The sequence below is a fragment of the Talpa europaea genome (genome assembly GCF_964194135.1).
Source record: "Talpa europaea genome assembly, chromosome: 2".
Classification (NCBI taxonomy): Eukaryota; Metazoa; Chordata; class Mammalia; order Eulipotyphla; family Talpidae; genus Talpa; species Talpa europaea.
This window is the reverse complement of record NC_140068.1, coordinates 87,197,670-87,217,721: the sequence shown is the minus strand read 5'-3', so window position 1 is coordinate 87,217,721 and position 20,052 is coordinate 87,197,670. Positions and strand designations below refer to the sequence as shown.

The 20,052-nt window shown below is 38.6% G+C and overlaps 1 protein-coding gene across 1 annotated transcript in view; it reads left to right on the top strand.

The window, feature by feature from the left end:
• Positions 1-301: 301 nt before the first annotated feature.
• The window catches only part of CDC5L (cell division cycle 5 like), a gene marked incomplete at both ends in the record, with an annotated part of 37,528 nt that continues 17,777 nt past the window's right edge, over positions 302-20,052 (top strand). The window contains 10 exons of the mRNA XM_084228936.1: positions 302-346; positions 2,631-2,734; positions 4,096-4,257; positions 4,946-5,073; positions 5,504-5,603; positions 10,814-11,032; positions 13,224-13,368; positions 14,561-14,749; positions 18,077-18,225; positions 19,813-19,975. Coding sequence (XP_084085062.1) covers positions 302-346; positions 2,631-2,734; positions 4,096-4,257; positions 4,946-5,073; positions 5,504-5,603; positions 10,814-11,032; positions 13,224-13,368; positions 14,561-14,749; positions 18,077-18,225; positions 19,813-19,975 — 1,404 coding nt within the window. The remainder of the gene's footprint in view (positions 347-2,630; positions 2,735-4,095; positions 4,258-4,945; positions 5,074-5,503; positions 5,604-10,813; positions 11,033-13,223; positions 13,369-14,560; positions 14,750-18,076; positions 18,226-19,812; positions 19,976-20,052) is intronic.

The following is a 20,052-nucleotide window of genomic DNA, read 5'->3' as shown; positions in this document are numbered from 1 at the left end:
TCCCCAACCTATCTGGACCTGCGCGAGGCGTCGGTCGCTTAGGCCGGAGAGGTTTGATGGTTTTCTGTCAGTGTTCCTAAGCAGACCTTTATCAAGACACTTACTTCCTTTCAGCGGTCCGAGTTCTCGCGAGACCTGTAACTACGCTCTCCGCCCCCCTCCACCTTGCGCCTGCGCAGATTTCTTCAAAGCAGAAGGTCGCGCTTGGAGGAAGTGTCGGCTTTCGGTCCCGTGGCCGCGGCGCCGTTACTACTTCTCTGAACCTCCTCTCGGCCACTTGCCGAGACACCTTGCCGCCAGGATGCCTCGAATTATGATCAAGGGGGGCGTGTGGAGGAATACCGAGGTAAGTCCCCTTTTCCCGCCGTCCGCTGCCCTTCGCCCCCTCTGGTGGCTTTTGCGCACGCGCGCGGAGGGCGGCCAGGCCAGGGGATGCCCCTCGGGGTCTGCGTTGCGGGCCGTGCGGAGCGGACTCTCGGCCCTCCTGCTGTGTGCCGGGCCGGGGTTATGGGAGACCTCAAGGGCCGGGGCCGTGATTTAACCACTAGAGTACCTGCCAGACACTTGTTAAGCCCGCAGTGAACATTTGTTGAAATGAGGATTCTGAATGCGCCCCTAGCCCCCGTACAACCCTGGTGGAACTCTCAGTGTGGCGGGGGAGATGGGACTTCAGCGAGGCCCCCTCGGTCCTCAGCCCGGGAACCTTGCCTGTCTCTGAGACTCAAAAATAAAGAAGTGCCGGGGCCACAACTTTGTTTATTTATTGACTTGTTTGCAGAGGGGAAGCAGTTTGACTGCCAGGTTCGAAGAGGCCCCTCCCTTATGCCTGCATCCTGCTGGTTATCTCTTGTCAAGGTGTAACTTGTCTGTCCTCCCGATGGATTCCAAGGCCTGTCTCTTATCTTCCTGTCTTTTCGCCCCAGCCTGGAGAGAAGCCAGATAGGACAAACTGCTTACAGTATTCTTTTTGCTTCCAGAAGTGTAATGGATAATGCCAGGGCAGAAGAGAGAGTAAAAGAAATTTTAGTGCTGTTTGTGTTCAGAGTGTACTGACAGTTTTTGGGGGCACCTGTCTCTTCATGCTCTGTGTCTTTTTCCATTGTGTACCTTCTTAGAATAGCCTCCTGCTTGGCCTTCTGACCAGCGTTCAAAACTCAATTCAGAAACTCTTCTTGGGATTTTTGCCCATTCGCCCTGTAAAAATTAGTTGCATCCTCATTTGTTCCATGGCACTTCGTTCCACCATTGCTTATGGTGTGCCTTGTCCTTTTGCAAGCTTGTGATTCTGGGTAAGCTTCATAAACTTTCAGAGCCTTAATTTTCGCACTTTTCTAATGGGGATGACAATGATGTCTACCTCTCTAGAGAATTAAGTGAGGTAACACATTTGTAACACTTAGAATGGAGCCTGGCACATACTGGGCTTTCAGTAAATGCTAGTTGCTAAATATTTACTCCAGAAGATAGTTCTGTAAGCCTTCCAGATCTTTGTCTTCTTTGAACCGTGAAGTAGGTTGCTTGCTAAATGCCAGGCGACTGTGATGGGGTGGACAACTGCTGTATACTTAATTGAAGATGTGATTAAGTATAGCTGTACTGCAGGGAAGTTACAGATAAAATCAGTGACAACTTTGTCTCACAGCTTGTATGGAGGGAACCAGGCTGTTTAAATTGGAGCACATATACTTCTAGGGGAGAGACAGATATACAAATCAATAAACAGCAGGATTGCCATGTAATGTAATGGCCAAAGCCAAAGTCTTTTTTTCTCTCTATTGGGGGAATAGAGGAGGAAATAGGGTAGGGTGGAGTGGCCCATGACTCTTGTATGAAGCATATAGCTCAAGTCCAATGTGGAAAAGACCTAAAAGTAAAATACCTCAAGTGCATTATCTCTTTCTCTGTTATCTTTGGTGTCCGTGGCATAGTTTGCTGGGCTTCCATGGAATCAGAGAATTCCATGACCAGATGGATGTCCTGGTGAAATAGTATCTAGAGATTGGAGGGAAGTTGGAGGGAGAGCTGGCTGGTGAGGGGGGGAGAGAAATACTTAAATGTTAGCTTAGACTTGAGGTGTGGATTTTTGATTCAGAGTGGGGGGGTTGTGGGCATGAAGAGGAAAATGTCGTTTGGAAATTGGAGCCAGGAAACCTGGGCTGCAGAATGGATTCACCAGAGTCTTGACTTGCTTCTTAAGGGTTGGGTGTGTCCTGTTGAATTTTCTAAGTACCAACACCTGAGAGAGAAGTATATGTTCAGGATATGTTTTTTGAATGAATGAATGGCTGAACTGTATTCATTTGAAGAGAGGGGTAGCCACAAATTGGAGAATATTTTTGCTAATTTCTATCAAGTAGAATTTCTCAGATCGGGCTGTACTCACTCCCAACTTATTGGGGGGTGTGTGTGTGTGTGTTAGGGTGGGCAGTATGTTCTTTTAATGGATGTTTTTCTTAGTTTCTTACATTTTGCTAGTTCTGGCTTACTGTTTAATAATTTTTGTACTTTAAAAAAAATGTGTGTGTGTATGTCTCTCTTCTAGTAGCCCTATCAGAGGTACTGTAAATTCTGTGTTTTCTCACTTGGAGTTTTATGATTGAATATACTCTTTTTCTTTGACAATTTTTTAGGATGAAATTCTGAAAGCAGCGGTTATGAAATATGGGAAAAACCAATGGTCTAGGATTGCCTCACTTCTACACAGAAAATCAGCAAAGCAGTGCAAAGCCAGATGGTATGTACTAGTTAATGAGTGGAAACCAGAAAATGACCTTAATTATGAGGAAAATTGTTATTTTTTTGACCCTCACCAAAGAAAGCAGGCATTGTGCTGTAACAGTTATAAATAGGAATTTAGATTTTGCACTTAGCTGTCATATGTTTCCTGTGTGGTCTTAGGCAAGCCATTTGTCTATGCTCTTCATCTGCTCCTGTTTTCTACTAATTAGAGATAATACTTGGTCCTAACTGATGGAGATTTGAGGCTTAAATGAGTTAATATGTTTGAGAGTGCTTTGTGAAGCACGAAATAAATCTACTTTAGGTACAGATGGGGCCCCTGCTTACAAATGGATTGTGTTCCAAAAGTTTCTAAGTTGGCTGTTGTAGAAGGTAAGTTTCTTAAAGAAATAATTGATAAATAATGGTTAGTTTTATACACTAGTATACAGCATTTGAGTTTCTTCACAATACAGTTGAAATACTGTATATCTACTACCTCAGAGTATATCATAAGCCAATACTACACCTGTGATGTCTCTTTAAATCACAGGATAGTGGATACATTAAGCTCTTTACTTGTTCTTGCCATGATTGATCTGGCAACAATCTTGATCCATGTGGCACTAGGAACATTATTTTGACTTGTACAAGAGTGATCTAATTTTCTAGGCACCTGAGTAGGGGAAAGAATCTTGAAGAGGAAGCTGGTCTTCAACCTAAAGAGTTGGTTCTGATTTCTGCTTCTCTTGGTGTTGAGAAGCATGGGGTTCCTGCCCCCATGTGTGGTAGGGCTTGGATTTTGTTTGCCAGCTTCTCATCCAGCTAAGTAGACTGAATAGAAAAGGTGGGTTAGGTAGGGAATTAAGGAAGACACGGTAACAGTAGTTTTACTTAAAAACATACCAGACGAAAAAAGATGATATTGAAAAGCATTTAGTTAGTTAAAGTCAAATGCTTGAAGAAGCAAGCCATGTAGTTGTGAGAATCAAATCAAAGTATGAGAAAGTGCTATGAAAACTAGAAACACTATAAAAACGTGGTTGTATTGTCTTATTTCCAAAGAAATTGCAAAATCTCTAATAGTATAAAGTAAATGGAAGTAGTAGTTGAGAAGGAAGGCGTACATTTCAGCCAGATTACTTTTTTTTTTAAGCATTGGTAACCTTGCATAATTAAAATACAGTCAAATTTGGTGACAGTAAGAAATATTGAATGGGTTACATTTAACCAAGGTGACTATTGTGCTTATAATTGAAAGTTGAAAGTCAGCTTGCTTTTTTTTTTAAGTTATTAGAGCTCGGTGTATCTAATGTTTAAATAGGATATTCATGTTCGGCAGCTGATTAATATATAAAATGGTATTTTTTTTAATAGGTATGAATGGCTGGATCCAAGCATTAAGAAGACAGAATGGTCCAGAGAAGAGGAGGAAAAACTCTTGCATTTGGCCAAATTGATGCCAACACAGTGGAGAACCATTGCTCCAATCATTGGAAGAACAGCTGCGCAGTGCTTGGAGCACTATGAATTTCTCTTGTAAGTGAATATAAAAAAGCATTATAAAAATGTGTATATCTTCTGAATGACACTGAGTAAACTTTTAGCAGTTTAAGCATTAAGTTAGAGATCTTATTAAATTCAACGGAGCTAAAACTGACTGAATCATAATTCACATTTAAATGTTGTTGATCAAAATTGGGCATTGTTTGCTTTTAAAAGGCCAATATATACAGTGTATATATGTATACAATAATGTATACAAGTCATACTTTTTTTTTTTTTTTTTTTGGGTGGGACCTTCGCTGGCGACTGGGGAATGAACCCCAGCCTCGCAGCCCAGCGCTCAACCACTGCGCCACCAGGGGAGGCCCCAAATCATACATATTAATCGTAGAAAATCTGGGCAAAAATAGTGAAAGCAAAGAAAAATCACCCATAATCACACTACTGGGACATCTTGTTTTTTCGCTAATAGATTATTTGTATAGCAGCATTGCATTCCTGATTAAGGAACTGCCTGAATCCTATTTCATAGTGAATGAAAACACTTAGTGAAATTAGAATTTTAATACAATCTCTTTTAGGTAAAGCAATAGTAGAATTGCTTTTTGTTAGTGCGCATCGTTGGGTTTTTAGAAATAAAGAGTGCTGGAGTTGGGAAACCTCATGTTTCTAAGACTTAATGGTGTAATAATGTGACTGATTCCTCTGAGTTCTTTTTTAGGGATAAAGCTGCCCAGAGAGACAATGAAGAGGAAACAACAGATGATCCAAGAAAACTTAAACCTGGAGAAATAGATCCAAATCCAGAAACAAAACCAGCACGGCCTGATCCAATTGATATGGATGAAGGTAAGTATATGCTTGCAAGGAATTTATTTCTTTGGTCATTGTTAACTCCTCAGGCCTCTTTTTAACTTTTTTGGTTCCTTTCTGAACTCTTTGGATTTTTAGATTCCTTGTTCTATCTGTAATTGTTAGTATAAGTCTCTTGGATGTGTCCAGTTTTCTATTATAGAATATTTGCTCTTTTAGACAGTGTCCCTTTATCTTGAGGTTTATCAATTCATCTAATAAATTAAGCAGTGGAATGCTACTGGACAGAGTCTCTAGAGACTATCAGTAAGCCCTTGAAGATTCTGTATTCTCATTCCCATTCAGAGGTGAGAGCCAGCAGGTCAGAATTTTGGACTCCCGTCTTCCTGAAGCACTAGGATATGTTTCTCACATACCTTGTTGCTGTTGGAAAAGGACTTAGTTTTTCTTCTCTTAATTTTTGCAGATGAACTTGAGATGCTTTCTGAAGCTAGAGCTCGCCTGGCTAATACTCAGGGAAAAAAGGCCAAGAGGAAAGCAAGAGAGAAACAATTAGAAGAAGCAAGGTATGGTTGGTTCCATCTGTAGTTGAACAATTAGTCGGTGCATCGCTAGACCCACTAAAAACTACATGGTTTATCAGCCCTGTTGGGTGTGAGTAATAATTAGAATTGTCCAATTCTAATTTTGATAATATTCTGTAAGTCTCTTTTTTTTATTACTTTGGAAAATGTCTCCCCTCTCCACAATTTCAGAATAGTTTCAGAAAAAATACATTACAAATTTTTTTGTGAGACATGACAGAAGTAATGTCCAGATAGTTGACTCAGTGTCTTGCATTTGTTCTGTTAGCATAGGAGGACTTGACTTGTAGCCATCTGCTGATCAGATGGTTAGCGCATACACAAGGCTACATGACTTCTGCATGACTGCCGGTTAGTCAGTTGCCTTGATTAGTGTTGGGTAAGCAGTAGGTGTGAAATGGGAAACTTGGTTGAACTTACAGGATGAGATCAATGAGCCTTAAACCAAATTTTAGGCTCTCACAGAAATGTTCATTTAAAAAGTGAGTGAGTGAATTAAGTATTGCCCTCTATTGCAGATTTTTCCACTTGCCTCTTTTTCTTTTGAGTTTGAACCATGATTGACATGTCTGATGACCCAGAAACCACATGAAGAAGATGAAGGGAAAACTTGGACTGTGCAGCTAATTAGTTTTTGGAATTTAGGCATCGGAATAAGGTCTAGCCTACGCAGATGCCTTTTGTAGTCCTCAAGCTGGGAAGTACATTCTGACCTTTTGATGACTAGCATTGTGTTCATGGTTTTCTCAGTAATGACTTTGAAGCCCCATATCTTGGGATGGGGGATTCTTTCATGTTTGGCATAGGCAGCCATTTAGCCAGTCATTGGCTAGTTAGCCATTCTTAACTAGTCAGAATAATTAGGTTGGGAGTATGACTGGCCTGGGGCAGTACATAGAAACCAAGAGGAGAGACTAAAAGTGTCAGCCACCTTTTTATTCTTTACACTATTTAACGTGAAGTAATGTGTATAGTTTTGAAAAAAGTGTAATTTTCCATTTATGTCGATGGTTGTTTGGGAACGAAATGTCTCGAACATTTTTAACCATGTGGGTTGGGCCAGGGATGTGGCAAGTGCATGAACAAAAAAATCTCTCAAGCATATCTACTGTTGCTTCAAGTAAATTTTTGTAGATTTAAATTAGAGTACCTTATACTTTCTTATAAATTGCACTGTAGAATCTACACAGCTTTATCACTTATGTGGTTACACATACCTTTTAAGTAACTATTTTGGTCCCTATGCAGAGTGCAGATTGGGTCTGTCTAATGCTAAATTATAGATCTGTTTTATAACTTAAAGCTTTCTATTGATTATATAGGTAATACACTTTTTCTTCACTCTTCTTTCGGGTGCATTGTTGATATGATGCTATGTGGATTAGTTATCTTCAGTAAGCATTTTATTGAAAAGATTTTTAATGTCATTTGAGGTCTTTATTGCCTTTTTAAAAGAAGGAAATTATTTTATTTTTTGAAATGTTTCTTTTCTTTCAAGTATAGATGTATATTTGTGTGTGTGCTTATGCAGTAACATTTATATAAAATTGAATCCTTCTGTAATGCTGATTTGCTAAAAAATCAGCTGTTACTCTAGTTAGGGTTCCCTTGTGAGTGATGAATCAATTTTCTCTTGCTACCTGCGAGATTGTATCCTTATTTTTGGCTTTCAGCATTTTTATGTATTTCTTGTGATTATTCTTTCTGATTCTCTTTGTTGGAATTTGTTGCACTTCCTGGAAGTGTAGGTAATGACTTTTAGTAAATTTGGGACATTCTCTGCTATTTCCTCACATAGCTTATTTTCCTTTTTCTCTCCTTTTAGTTTTCCGATAGTATATATTTTAGCACAGTTAATGGTGTCCCGCATTGCCGTGAGGCTCTATTCGTGCCTCTTATATTCCTGTTTTTGGGATTGCATAGTCTTTATTAATCTGTCCTCAAGTTCACTCATTTCACTCATTTTCTTCTACTGTTGAGTTTCTCTTTTTCATTTTGGCTCTATAATTATCAACTGCAGAATTTCCCCGTTTGGTTCTTTTAAATCATTTCTATCTCTTCATTGATGTCTGATGCAGCATTGTGTCAGAGGCAGCATTGTGTTCATGCCTTTTGTTCTTTAATCATGGTTTCCTTTTCTTTTTTAAGATTTGTTTTTTTTTTATTGATTGATTGATTGATTGATTTATACATACAAGCACTGGGTACAGTCAGAAGCACGGGAGGGCGAGAGAATTCACCAGAGCCAGAGCGGGGAGCAGAGCAGGCAGAAGGACCGAAGTACACTGCTGAGGGGAGCAGCGGGCGGCAGGAGAGGTCTGCGCGCCATGTGGGACCCTCCTCTGGTGGCCGGGGAGCAGCTGGGGATCGAACCGGCGCTGCAGAGGCTGCGGGCAGCTTCGCAACCCAGTGCTCAACCGCTGCGCCACCTGGGAGGCCCGGTTTCCTTTTCTTTGAACATACTTATTCTGACTTCTTTTTGGCCTGTCAAATTTGACATTTGGTTCACTCTCATGGATGGTGTTGCTTGCCTTTTTTCTGGTTTATGGGTCATGCTTTTCTGTTACTTTGCATGTCTCATTTTTTGTTGGGAACTGAATGCTTTGGATAATTTATTGCAGCAGTTGTGGGTACTAATGTTCCCTTCACGTCCTTCTTAATGTTCTTTTCTTGCTTATTTGTTTAGTGACTAGCTGGGTTATGTAGTAATTTCTGTCCCCTCTCTTACTGCATGTAAAACCACCTCTGGTGGTGTTCCTCATGGGAGTGCAGTCCTGGCATGTCCACAGTCAGTCATCCTGGGATGACGGGATTTTAACAGGAGTTTTTTACATCTCTTTCTTTGGTTACATCCAGCTGTTGAACTCTACTAATTGATGGCTGGTTGCTGAATTATTTTCAGCAATGTCTTTCAGCATTGCTCCACAAACTGATCCAGTCAACTGAGGTCAGTGTTTGATAGATATTTTTCTGACCTCAAGGGGGCTTGTCCTACTTGTTTCTCTCTAGCGCATTTGTGGGTTCACAGTTTATATTTCTAAAGAGTATCAGTTCCTTCCCAATTGCATTTGCCCACAACTTCACAGTTTTTGAGAGTGCCCTTAGTCTTGAACTTCATCTCTTGCAAATGAAGTCAGTGTCTTTGGGGAAAGATTTGGAGTTCTCTGTTTTACTTCTGGGTTTTGACATGTTTGTGTCTAAGTGATATCCCCACTTTTGGAGTTAAATACCTAATGGGGGTTGTGGGCAACAACACAGGAGTCTTTGGCTTTTCTTTCCCAGCATGGAATCCTTATCCCATAAGCTGGGGTAAGGGCTGTCCCGTCTTCTTAGCAGCACTGTACTTAAGGTACAACCTTAGTCTGGACAGAAGAAGGGAAGCCCCTACTTCTCAGCCACTCTTCATGGAACTTAGCTGCTGCAATGAGTATCTAGAGGCAGGATGAGAAATTCTGGTGACCTACTCCTCCTGGAATGAAAGCCCTCTACTCAGAGTAGTGACGAGAGAGCCCTGTATTCTTTTTTTTAAAAAGATTTATTTATTTATTTATACAAGCGCTGGGTACAGTCAGAAGCGCAGGAGGGTGAGAGAATTCACCAGAGCCAGAGCGGAGAACAGAACAGGCAGACAGACAGAATACACTGCTGAGGGGAGCAGCGGGTGGCAGGAGAGGTCTGTGCGCCATGTGGGACCCTCCCTCAGCGGCTGGGGATCAAACCGGTGCTGCAGAGGCTGCGGGCAGCTTCGCAACCCAGCGCTCTACCACTGCACCACCGGGGAGGCCCGAGAGCCCTGTGTTCTTGACTGCACCAGTGTGGAATGAAGTTTGTGTGTCCATGACCTGGGAGGGGCCAAGTGGAGACTGAGTGGGTCTTGATTCAAATTCTGTAGACCTTTTTGTTTTCTTAGCATATTTTAGTAGACTTTCCTGAATGTTTTTTCATTGGCTATATCCCCCTAGGATACTTTCCAGAAACTTCTAGTTTACTGATTTTCACCAGTTCTGGGTTTGCAGAACCTCTTATACTGGATGTTGTAGCTTGATTCCCCCCCTTTAATATTGTGAATACTTCTTATTAAATCATTAAGATGATAGCATTATGAGAAACTATAAAGAAAAGTTAAAATCAAATGAAATTCTAATCTCCAGGAATTGTCATAGTTAATATGAAACTATCAATAAAGTTACAGACAAATGTGCATATAATTTTTACATGTTCTACAATATATAAAATTTGTCACATTTTATACACAGCAATATGTCTTGGGCATCTTCCGCATCAGAGTAGAGTCACAGGCTTTTCAAAGGTTATATAGATACTTATGTAGTAGCCTATCTTAATGTTATAGATTCATTTAATTTCATTTAATGTGATGTTTAGATTGTGTCTAGTTATTCAGTAATCCCAGTGTTTAGTGAATAGTTTTGTAACTAAGTCTTTTCATGTGCCTATTTATTTTCTGTGCTTAAGGTTGAGGAGTGAAATTGTTGGGTTAAAAATGTGAAAAACTGGTGTTTTAATGTATATTTCCAAATTCTCTTTTGGGAAAGCTGTATCAGTTTACTTTTGCATTACCATACCATTGTAGAAAACTGTCCATTTTATGTACACTTGCCATTAATTGAGCATTATTAACTAGATATGCAGAAATATTGTTGAATTAATAATTCTTTATCAATTAAGTAAAACTTTTGTTGTTTAGTTGTTTGTATTTTTTTCCTCTGGGAACTGTTTTCTTTTGCTCTTTTTTCCTCCTTAGGGTGCATTAAAAAAATACAAAACTTGTAAGGTTCCCTAGTATTAACTTGTGAATATTTTGCCTTTTAATTTTGTTAAATGAATTTTTAAGAATAGTGCTATAGATATAAAATTTAAATTTCAAAGCCATTAATCTTTTTTTCATGCCCTTTATTTAACTTGCATTTTATAAGTACATTCCTATACAGAGAGAACATGTTACTTATATTTCCTGCTGGTTTTTTTCTTCGCTTTATTGTATATGTGCACTCATATATTTGTACCTATAGCTTTAAATCAAAACTGGATTTTATTTTGGTGAATGATATGAGGTGAGAATTTAAATAAATGTTTCTTCCTCAAGTAATAACCAGGTTTCTTAATGCTCGGTTAATCCGTCTGTTTCCCACGTTACATGTTTTTCAAGGTGATCTTGTGTTGTTTTTCTTCAGACGTCTTGCGGCCCTCCAAAAGAGAAGAGAACTTCGAGCAGCTGGCATAGAAATTCAGAAAAAAAGAAAAAAGAAGAGAGGTGTTGATTATAATGCTGAAATCCCGTTTGAAAAAAAGCCTGCTCTTGGTTTCTATGATACATCTGAGGAAAATTACCAGGCTCTTGATGCAGATTTCAGAAAATTAAGACAGCAGGACCTGGATGGGGAGCTAAGATCGTAAGTTGCCCTTCTGATTTTGAAATTGGGAAAACATAATGGGAATTTTATAGAGGATCAGATACTATCTTTGTCAGAGCCAGGTTTTTTTTTTTAAAAATTACTTAGCACACTGTGGGCCTACATATGCTTTTATTTAATTAATGGGTTCTTAACCTTTCTGAGAAAACCAGTAACCCTGGCTGTCATGATTTGGCACAGATTGGTTTCCATCTCTTGAATTACTAGTGCTTGGCTGTTAGTCTTATTGAGTCACAATCTTAAAATTTATATGTACTTGTGAACAGATTTACATTTTTACTAATTGCCGAACTTGTCAAAATCTGATCTGCTGCTTTTTTTTTTCCTAGCAAAAATTTTATCTTGTTTTTCCTAATATAAAATTTAAAGAAGTTACCAGTGTATTTTAAAATCTTTTCACTTGGATGGAGATAATTAGCTATTTATAAAATGTATGTCATAGGGGGCCTCACTGGTGGCGCTAGGGGCTAAATCACAGCGCTATGAAGCTTTCTGCAGCCACTGCAGCATGAGTTTGATCCCCATCCAGGGAGGTGACCCACGTGGTGCAGCAGACCTCTCCTGTCATGCGTACTGCTCCTCTCAGCAGTTTATTTCAGTCAGTCCACCTGTTCCCCACTCTGTCTCTGGTAAATCCCCCCCACATCTCTGGCCTGTACCTCAGTTCTTGTATGCATAAATAAATAAATCTTTAAAAGAAAACAAAATGTATGTCATAGGGTGTGGATTTGGCCTATTTCCGGAGAGTTTTAGATTTAATTTAAATCTTATATCTAAATATTTTGGGGAGGAGGTTTTTTGATTGTCAAAGATTTTTAGTTTTCTGCTCCCCGACTGACTTTCTATTTCTGTTGATGTGAATTGTTACTTGGCAACAGATGTCAACCTCTGTAAAATAGGATTTTCTTGGATGGTTCTCCAGTGTATTTATTTCTCAAATTAGGACCTTCCTCTAGGTAGGTGCTATAGTAAAATATTGAAGAGGAAAAATCATTTTAAAGAAGCGGATGAGGGAAAAGACTGGAGAAAGCATGATATGCAGAAGGGCAAGATGCTTCCTGGAACTGTGGAAGAGGGCCTTGGGCCTGGCTTTTGGCTTTCTAACAACTTTTTGGCTTCATTTATTGGAACTTAAATATCCTTTTGGAAAAATTTGTGTAGTTAAATAGTTGATAAACATTTTTAAAGGGAAACTAAAAAATTGACGTTATTTTAATACTCTCCCTTTTGTATGATTGTTTACCTTTCTATATGCTTGTCTTCATATCATTGTTCTCTGTGTACCTGTATTTTTATATGAATGTTCATGATACCAGAGTAATTTTATGTTTTGCTTTTGATGTTATGTTTCATTTTGCTTATCAGTCTTTATAGCGGCATAGTTTATATTTAGTACTTAGGCTTCCCTGGAGGCGTAGGGGTTAAGTCTTCGCACTAGCACTGCTGTAGCCTGAGTTCAATCCCCAGCCAGGCAGTTAACACACACTTGGCACAGCTGATCTCTCCTGTCTTGCCTGCTGCTCCCCTCAGCAGTGTGTTTCAGTAAATCTGCCTGTTCTGCTCTCCACTTTGTGGTGAATCCTCTTCCACCCCCCCATCATTCCTCCCTCCCCACACCTCTGGCCTACACTCCAGTTCTATGTGCAAAAAAAAAAAAAAAATTACTAAGTGTATCCTGCTTTTGTAATGATTCTGTTGCTAGTCTGAGTCTGCATTTCTCTTGAATGTAGAAGGTAGGTAATGGTGTAGGGAACAAGTTAATGTATTTAACTTGTCTTTTTTTTAAAGATTTATTTATTTATGTGTTCAAGAACTGGGATGTAGTCCAGAGGTTGGGGGGTGGTGATGGCGAGAGGATTCACCAAAGACAGAGTGAGGGAACAGAACAGGCAGATGTACTGAAATACACTGCTGAGGGTCTGCTGCACCATGTGTGTAGCTCCCTGGCCGGGGATTGAACTCGTGCTGCAGTGGCTGCCGATAGCTTCAGAGTGCTCCGTCTTAATCCTTTGCGCCACCAGGAAGGCCCCTAACTTGTCTTTTCATTAGTAACTTTCTTAGGAACAGAATTACTTTGTTTAAAATGTTTTTTGAGTATTTGTGTACTTTTAATGTTATTGTCTCTATGTGACTTTTAAAAAACTCTCTTTTCAACCTTGATCCATGACAGTGAAAAGGAAGGAAGAGATAGAAAAAAAGACAAGCAGCATTTGAAAAGGAAAAAAGAATCTGATTTACCATCGGCTATTCTTCAAACTAGTGGTGTTTCTGAATTTACTAAAAAGAGAAGTAAATTAGTACTTCCTGCGCCTCAGGTAATCTGATCAAAAGTTTTTTCATTGTGCCTGCGCCTCAGGTAATCTGATCAAAAGTTTTTTCATTGTGTAAACTCATATGGTTATCATTTATTCAGCAAATATTTGAGGGCCTATGTACCAGGCTTTTGCTAGGTGCTGGCTTAGGTTCATTTAAGAAATGCACAATCTTATAGGTGAGCATCCTATAGAAATAAGTCATTGTGATACAGTGTGATAAATGAGCACAAACTTCTTTATCAATTATTATATTAGGCCTTAAGCTGATCATATGATGATTTTGTAAATAATTGTTATCTCTTAGCAATTTGTTAGCATTTTAGGGCTCCAGGCCTCTTTCTTACAGCTGACTTGGATGAAGATGTTATTTGACTTTATGGACTTTAGCCTGCCTTTTTTTTTAAGGGAATGTTACGTTGTGTCATACTTTTTCTTACAATTGTGAAACTCAAGGTGGGAATTGTGAAGAAAAGAGAAACATTTCTTCACTCAGCTTATCAACAGGCTCTGTTCCTTTGACTTAATTATAGTTGGTCAGGAAATGGGAGTTTTAAATAAGCTCTTTTTTTGAGTTGTACAGTTCTGTAGAATTGGACAGTTTAGTGGAACAGAGGGATGGACTTTGACCTAAAGAGTTGCTTTCCCCAAGTGAATGCATTGGCTGCATCAACACAGGATTCTGTCAGATGCTGTCATTATTGGTAGTGACATATTTTTTTTTTATTGTGATATTAAGTTGAGATTTTGCCTATTTTTTTCCTTAGTACACCTTAGGATATTTATTTTGGTAAAATTAAGATAATGTCTTTTGATTTTCTTAGTGATCTCGTGGTTCAGTGGACTCTTATTTTAATTGATGAATAGTTTTGTACAAACACTGTGTTATTGATTTATTAATATGTTGGTTTGAAAGTATATGTATGGAAGTACAAGACTTTGCTTGCAGCTTGATACTGCATATGTCATATATGGAATTCTCCCTTCCCTTGCCCCCTGCATTATACCAGGAAGACTTAAAATCTTTATTATATAAATTTATAGGCCCACATAAGATAGAAAAGTACAATGAATCCCTGTGTACTTACCACGTAGCTTCAGCTGCTCATCTTTCTGGACTGTGGAAAAACTTCAAAGTGTATTGGTCTCTGGCTAAAATACTGCTTGCTATGATAACTGGTTTTTCCCCCTCCAGATTTCAGATGCAGAACTACAGGAAGTTGTAAAAGTAGGTCAAGCAAGTGAAATTGCACGTCAAACTGCTGAGGAATCTGGCATAACAAACTCTGCTTCCAGTACTCTTTTGTCTGAGTACAATGTCACCAACAATAGCATCGCTCTTAGAACACCACGAACGCCAGCTTCTCAGGACAGAATTCTGCAGGTAAGCTGTCTTGTAGTAGAGTGAGCCTTTCACTTTGTTTATTGCCCTTAAAAGTAGTGTGAAGGAAAATACTCAGTGGTTTGGTTGTTTCCTTTAAGGTAAACAATTTGAAACTGAGTCCTGAATGCATAAATCCTAGACATTTCTGTGGCAGGGAATGAAATTAAAAAAAAAAAAAAATCAGTGATTTGGTGGTTTTGTTTCTTATTAATTCATAGGTTTTTTTTTTAAACCTTCTCTCTTCATTAGTCTTTAGTATCTGTTAGCAAAGCATAGCATTTTAAAATATCACATTGCCTAGAAATCCTAGAAAGAAATCAGATGTAGTCAATAATTTTTAAAATTTCCTTGCAGCCTGTGTATGCAGCCACCTCTTTGTTAAACTTACCCTTCCAAAATTTACTTCTTTCTGCCCCCTTGTGTCTGTGCAAGCGTTCTTTTTTTTTTTTTTTTCCCTTTTTTATATAATAAACCTGCCCTTTGGATATAAAAAAATGAAATTTCTTTGCATTTCTGTACTACATCTTTCTCTCTCTAATAACATGGTGTTAGGGCTTTGTATGTTCTTAGGGTGTCTGACAAAACACTTTTGAGTCTTTTAGTATCCTTTCATTCATTTTCTCCTTTCTCATAGTGAGATATATATTGTTAAGGTTTTTGATTCAGCAAATAGTCTGGTAAGAGATAGTAATAAAAAACAGTTGTGCCTTTTGTTACTTGCTCTCTAGAGACACCAGTACATCTCTTTTACTTTTTAAAACTACCTTCTTGCTAAGATTTTTTTTTTCCTTCAGTTTTAGGCATTTTCTACCTTAAGATTTGAACACTTGGCTTTCTCACACCCTCTACCTCCATTGTGCATTCACTTATCTTCATCATGGTTATGATATAATTTTGATTAGCTGCATGTTCGTGGTTGCCTTAAGAAACTGTAAATTACGTTTATTGCTGAGCCATAAAGTGCCTTGTAATTTCTTTACTTCACAGTATTTTGGTTTTTTTTTTTTTTTGTTACAATATTTGTTGTAGTCACTTGCTAAATTTTCTGATTGCTTAGCACTAATTTGACTAGATATCATCTTTTGAAAAAGTTTTTCCCAGAACTTCTGAATGTTCTAATCTGAACTGACTGCACTTTAGATTTTGTTTATGACTTGTTCTCTTGATTTTCCTTCTCTGTCGCCTCAGAAAGTCTCTTGGATTTTCTCTTTCCAGTTCTTGTGTCATTGGCTTCACCCTCTTTTTATTGAAGCATATCCTTAAGTAATTTTCTCAGTGAAGGTTCATGGAAGATGGAATTTTTAAGACTTTCCCTTTCTCTAAACTACTGTTCTGTCCTCTTACTTGAGAGTGTAACTAGGTGTAGAGTTCTAATTGATAGGGTGTCTTTTTCACAGTTTTGAAGATAATACTCTAGTGTCTTCTGGTTCCATTGTTGTTGTTGAGACCCACCTAACTTTTCCTTTTTCTTAATCTTACATGTTTCTTTGCCTTTTTCCCATGCAGTTGCTTGATAAAGTTCTATTTTTAACCACCATGCTAGGTTCTTGATGAGCCTTTTCTTTCTGGAGATGAGGGGAGGGGAGGGTGTCTTCATTTCTAAGAAATTATTTTGACTTTTTTTAATTTTCTCCCCTTTAGTGATCTCTTTATGAACCTTGAATCTTTATATTTATTTCTCTTTGTTTTTTTGTCTTTTTTAAAAAATTTATTTATGCATACAAGAAATAGAATGTAGAGGTGTGAGGGGTGAGAGGATTCACCTGTTCTGGGGAGCAGAACAGGCAGATGTACTGAAATACACTGCTGAGGGGAGCAGCCGGTGAGACAGGAGAGGTCTCCTGCGCCATGTGGGTCAGCTACCTGGCTGGGGATCTTTCGAACTCATGTTGCAGTGGCTGAGGATAGCTTGATAGCGCAGTGACTTAACCCCTGCGCCACCAGGGAGACCCCTGGTTTTTTGTCTTAACTGGTCTTTTGATTAGTGCTAGGAAACTTTCTGAATTTTATTTTTAGTTAAATTTTCACTGTATTTAATTTTGAAGAGATCTTTCATAAGTTCAATTTTTTTAAAACACCTTGTTCATATTTAATGAATTTTTTTCTTATTTTTCTGTTGTAGTTGATAATGATTTTTTTTTTTAAGATTTATTTATGCATACAAGAACTGGGGTATAGGCCAGAAGTGTGGGGGAGTGAGAGGATTCACTAGAGACAGAGTGGGGAGCAGAACAGGCAGTTGTACTGCTGAGGGGAGCAGTGGGTGAGACAGGACAAGTCTGTGCCATGTGGGTTGGTTCCCTGGCTGAGGATCGAACTCATGCTGCAGTGGCTGGCAATAGCTTGATAGTGCTGTATCTTTAACCCCTGTGCCACCAGGGAGGCCCCTGGTTTTGTTTTATTTTATATGTCTTCCCTGCATAGTCTTTAAGATCTTTTCTCGTGAGTTAAGATTCCCTGGAGAAGTAGTTTCCAACCTTCTGCTTAGAGGGTATAAAGCTAGCCAATCTTTTGGGTTCCTAGGTAAGGAAAATGTTTTGTTTTTAGAATAGCAAAAAGAGCACATACAGGACTTTGGCAACATGAAATTAAATGTTCTTTCCATGAATAAAGACAGACTCATGCAATAAGTCTGGCTATAGTTGTCTTCATTTTGCCCTAAAACTTAGTGGTTTAAAATAATTTTGTTCTCATGGTTTCTGTGGGGCAGGAATTCAGACAGGATATAGAAGGAAAGACTTACCTCTGTTCCATGATGTCTAGGGCCTTGGCTACGGAGACTCAACATTTGTGGGTGACTTAATGAAGAGGGGCTGGACACATCATCTTGCTGTGTCTGGTGTTTGATGCTGGCTGTGGGTTGGGTTACTTAGCTGGGAGTGTGGAATAAATCTTATGTGGCCTCTCCACGTGACTCGGGACTTCTTACAGCACAGTGAAGAAACTGAGACTCATAGGCTAATGAAGAATAAAGAATTGTGACAAAGCTAGACTAAAGAACAGGTGTTTTGACATTGGGAAATTTAAATTCTTGTTTATAATTGCCAAAAAGATTTGGCACAGCTAATAGGGAAAACTTTTGGGTAATGATAATTCCACATGTGAGACTACAAAAGTGTTTCTTGACATGTAAGACTTTATGCCAAAATTTCTTGACATGTTTGTTACACCATGTTCCAGTACTCATTTTCTCTTCAGGTCTTTGTTGAGAAAATATGTAAGGATTCTTCCTGTTTGAAGATTAGTTATGCAGGACCAGAATAAAGTTGTCTATTATCCCATGTAAAGCTGTTTTAAAACACACTTCTTTACCTTCTTGTTACCTAGGAAGCCCAGAACCTTATGGCCCTCACCAATGTGGACACCCCATTAAAAGGTGGACTTAATACCCCTTTGCATGAGAGTGACTTTTCAGGTGTGACACCACAGCGGCAAGTTGTACAGACTCCCAACACTGTTCTTTCTACCCCGTTCAGGTATTGTAAATAAGCAAATGTTCTCTAATTTAGAAAAATTTGAATTTGAGAACTTGGACATGTTTGCTTTAATAATGTTGACAGAGAATGTACATAAATGATCAACTTGCTTTTTTGATTTTGCTTTTTGTTAAATAATAGTAGTTACCTAGGAAATGGTTAAATACTATATGAAGCTTCCTTCTTTTTTCAGAGTTTCTGGTTTTTTCGTCTTGTTTCTGAATGCTTTTTATCTAATTTAAGAGGAAATCACTTCATTGTTAATGATCATTTGGTGAATTAAAAAAATATCCTTCTTATGCATATATTAGTATTGTTTTCCCCCCAACATTTTATTATAAAACTTTCTAACTTTCTGAACGGTTGGATTACCTTTACCTTTGGTAAAGCAAACATTGTTATACCCACCACCTAGGTTCTACAGTTGTTGACATTTCACTTTATTACATATGTGTTCATCTATCAGTCCAGCTTTCTTTTTCACACATTTCAAAATAAGTTATAGATGTATCAGTCTACTTCACCTCTAAACACTTCTTTGTGCATATCATTAACTAATTCAGAGGTCAGTGTTTGTTTATAATTCTTGTGTTTTATTTTTATACTATGTTTTTTTAAAGAAGATTTTTAAAAATGCAAACATTAAACATGTTGATCTTTTAAGGGCCGGAGATACTTGGAGATATTTTAATTTTAAATATTAGGCTATGTGCTCCTACTTGGTTGTTTTATGGGACGCCTCTTTGACTGTTACAGCTGTAGTTTACAGCAGGATCAAGAGACATTGGTGGCCAAATCCTTATATAACATTTAACACGTCTTGGAAGGCTTGCAAGAGAGCCTAATTCCTTTTTTCCCCTGTGTATGTCTTGTCTCTCAACTAGATTGTAAGCTCCTTTGGGGCAGGGACCATGTATTATACAGTAACACCTCTACCTCACCTCTTGGGAACAACTGGCATCACCAACTGTCTGGAACACAGCCAAGATACAGGAAGTAAGCACCCTACCCCCCCAAAAAAGACTTTGAATAATTAAAATATAAGTTGCAAAGTCTACAAACTTTAGCTTAAGAGCCTCTCTTAGCCTTCACTGAGAATTATTTGTATTTAGATGTGATTCTGTTTGGTTTCCAAACAGAATGTAAAGGGAGAAACTACTTAAACTATGCACACTGATGATAATCATGTGGTAATCAACAGCTCTGGGTAGGGAGGAGACAAATGATGAGATGATGAAGACACTGAACTCAGAAGAGTCACCTGGGGTCTTGGAGTGTGCTGGTTGACCTCTCTCTCTACTATGTGTTCTCAGTCACCCCAGAGTGTCAAAAAGGGCTTGGTGGCCTTGGTTTGGGAAGGCAAGAAAAAGCCCAATGTAGTGACTATTTGAAGTTATAAAAATAACAAGTGTAAATATTAAGCTAGCTGAACTAGACTTTGTTTTAAGTTAGAAATCTAACTTATAACCAGAAGGAGAGACAGTTTTCGGAATCAATCTTTTCTGCTTTACCTTTACATGAAAAACGTTTGAATGCACAATATAAATAAAAGTGGCATTTGACTAGCTGGAGTTTCTGTCTTTCTAGGACTCCTTCTCATGGATCTGAAGGGCTAACTCCCCGAAGCGGGACCACTCCTAAACCAGTTATTAACTCCACCCCGGGTAGAACTCCTCTTCGAGACAAGTTAAACATTAATCCTGAGGATGGAATGGCAGACTACAGTGATCCCTCTTATGTGAAGCAGATGGTACGTGTCAGTTCCTTTTTAATAGCTTTCTTGAAAAAAATATCTCTTGGGTTTCAAACTACAATTTCCCCCTTGTC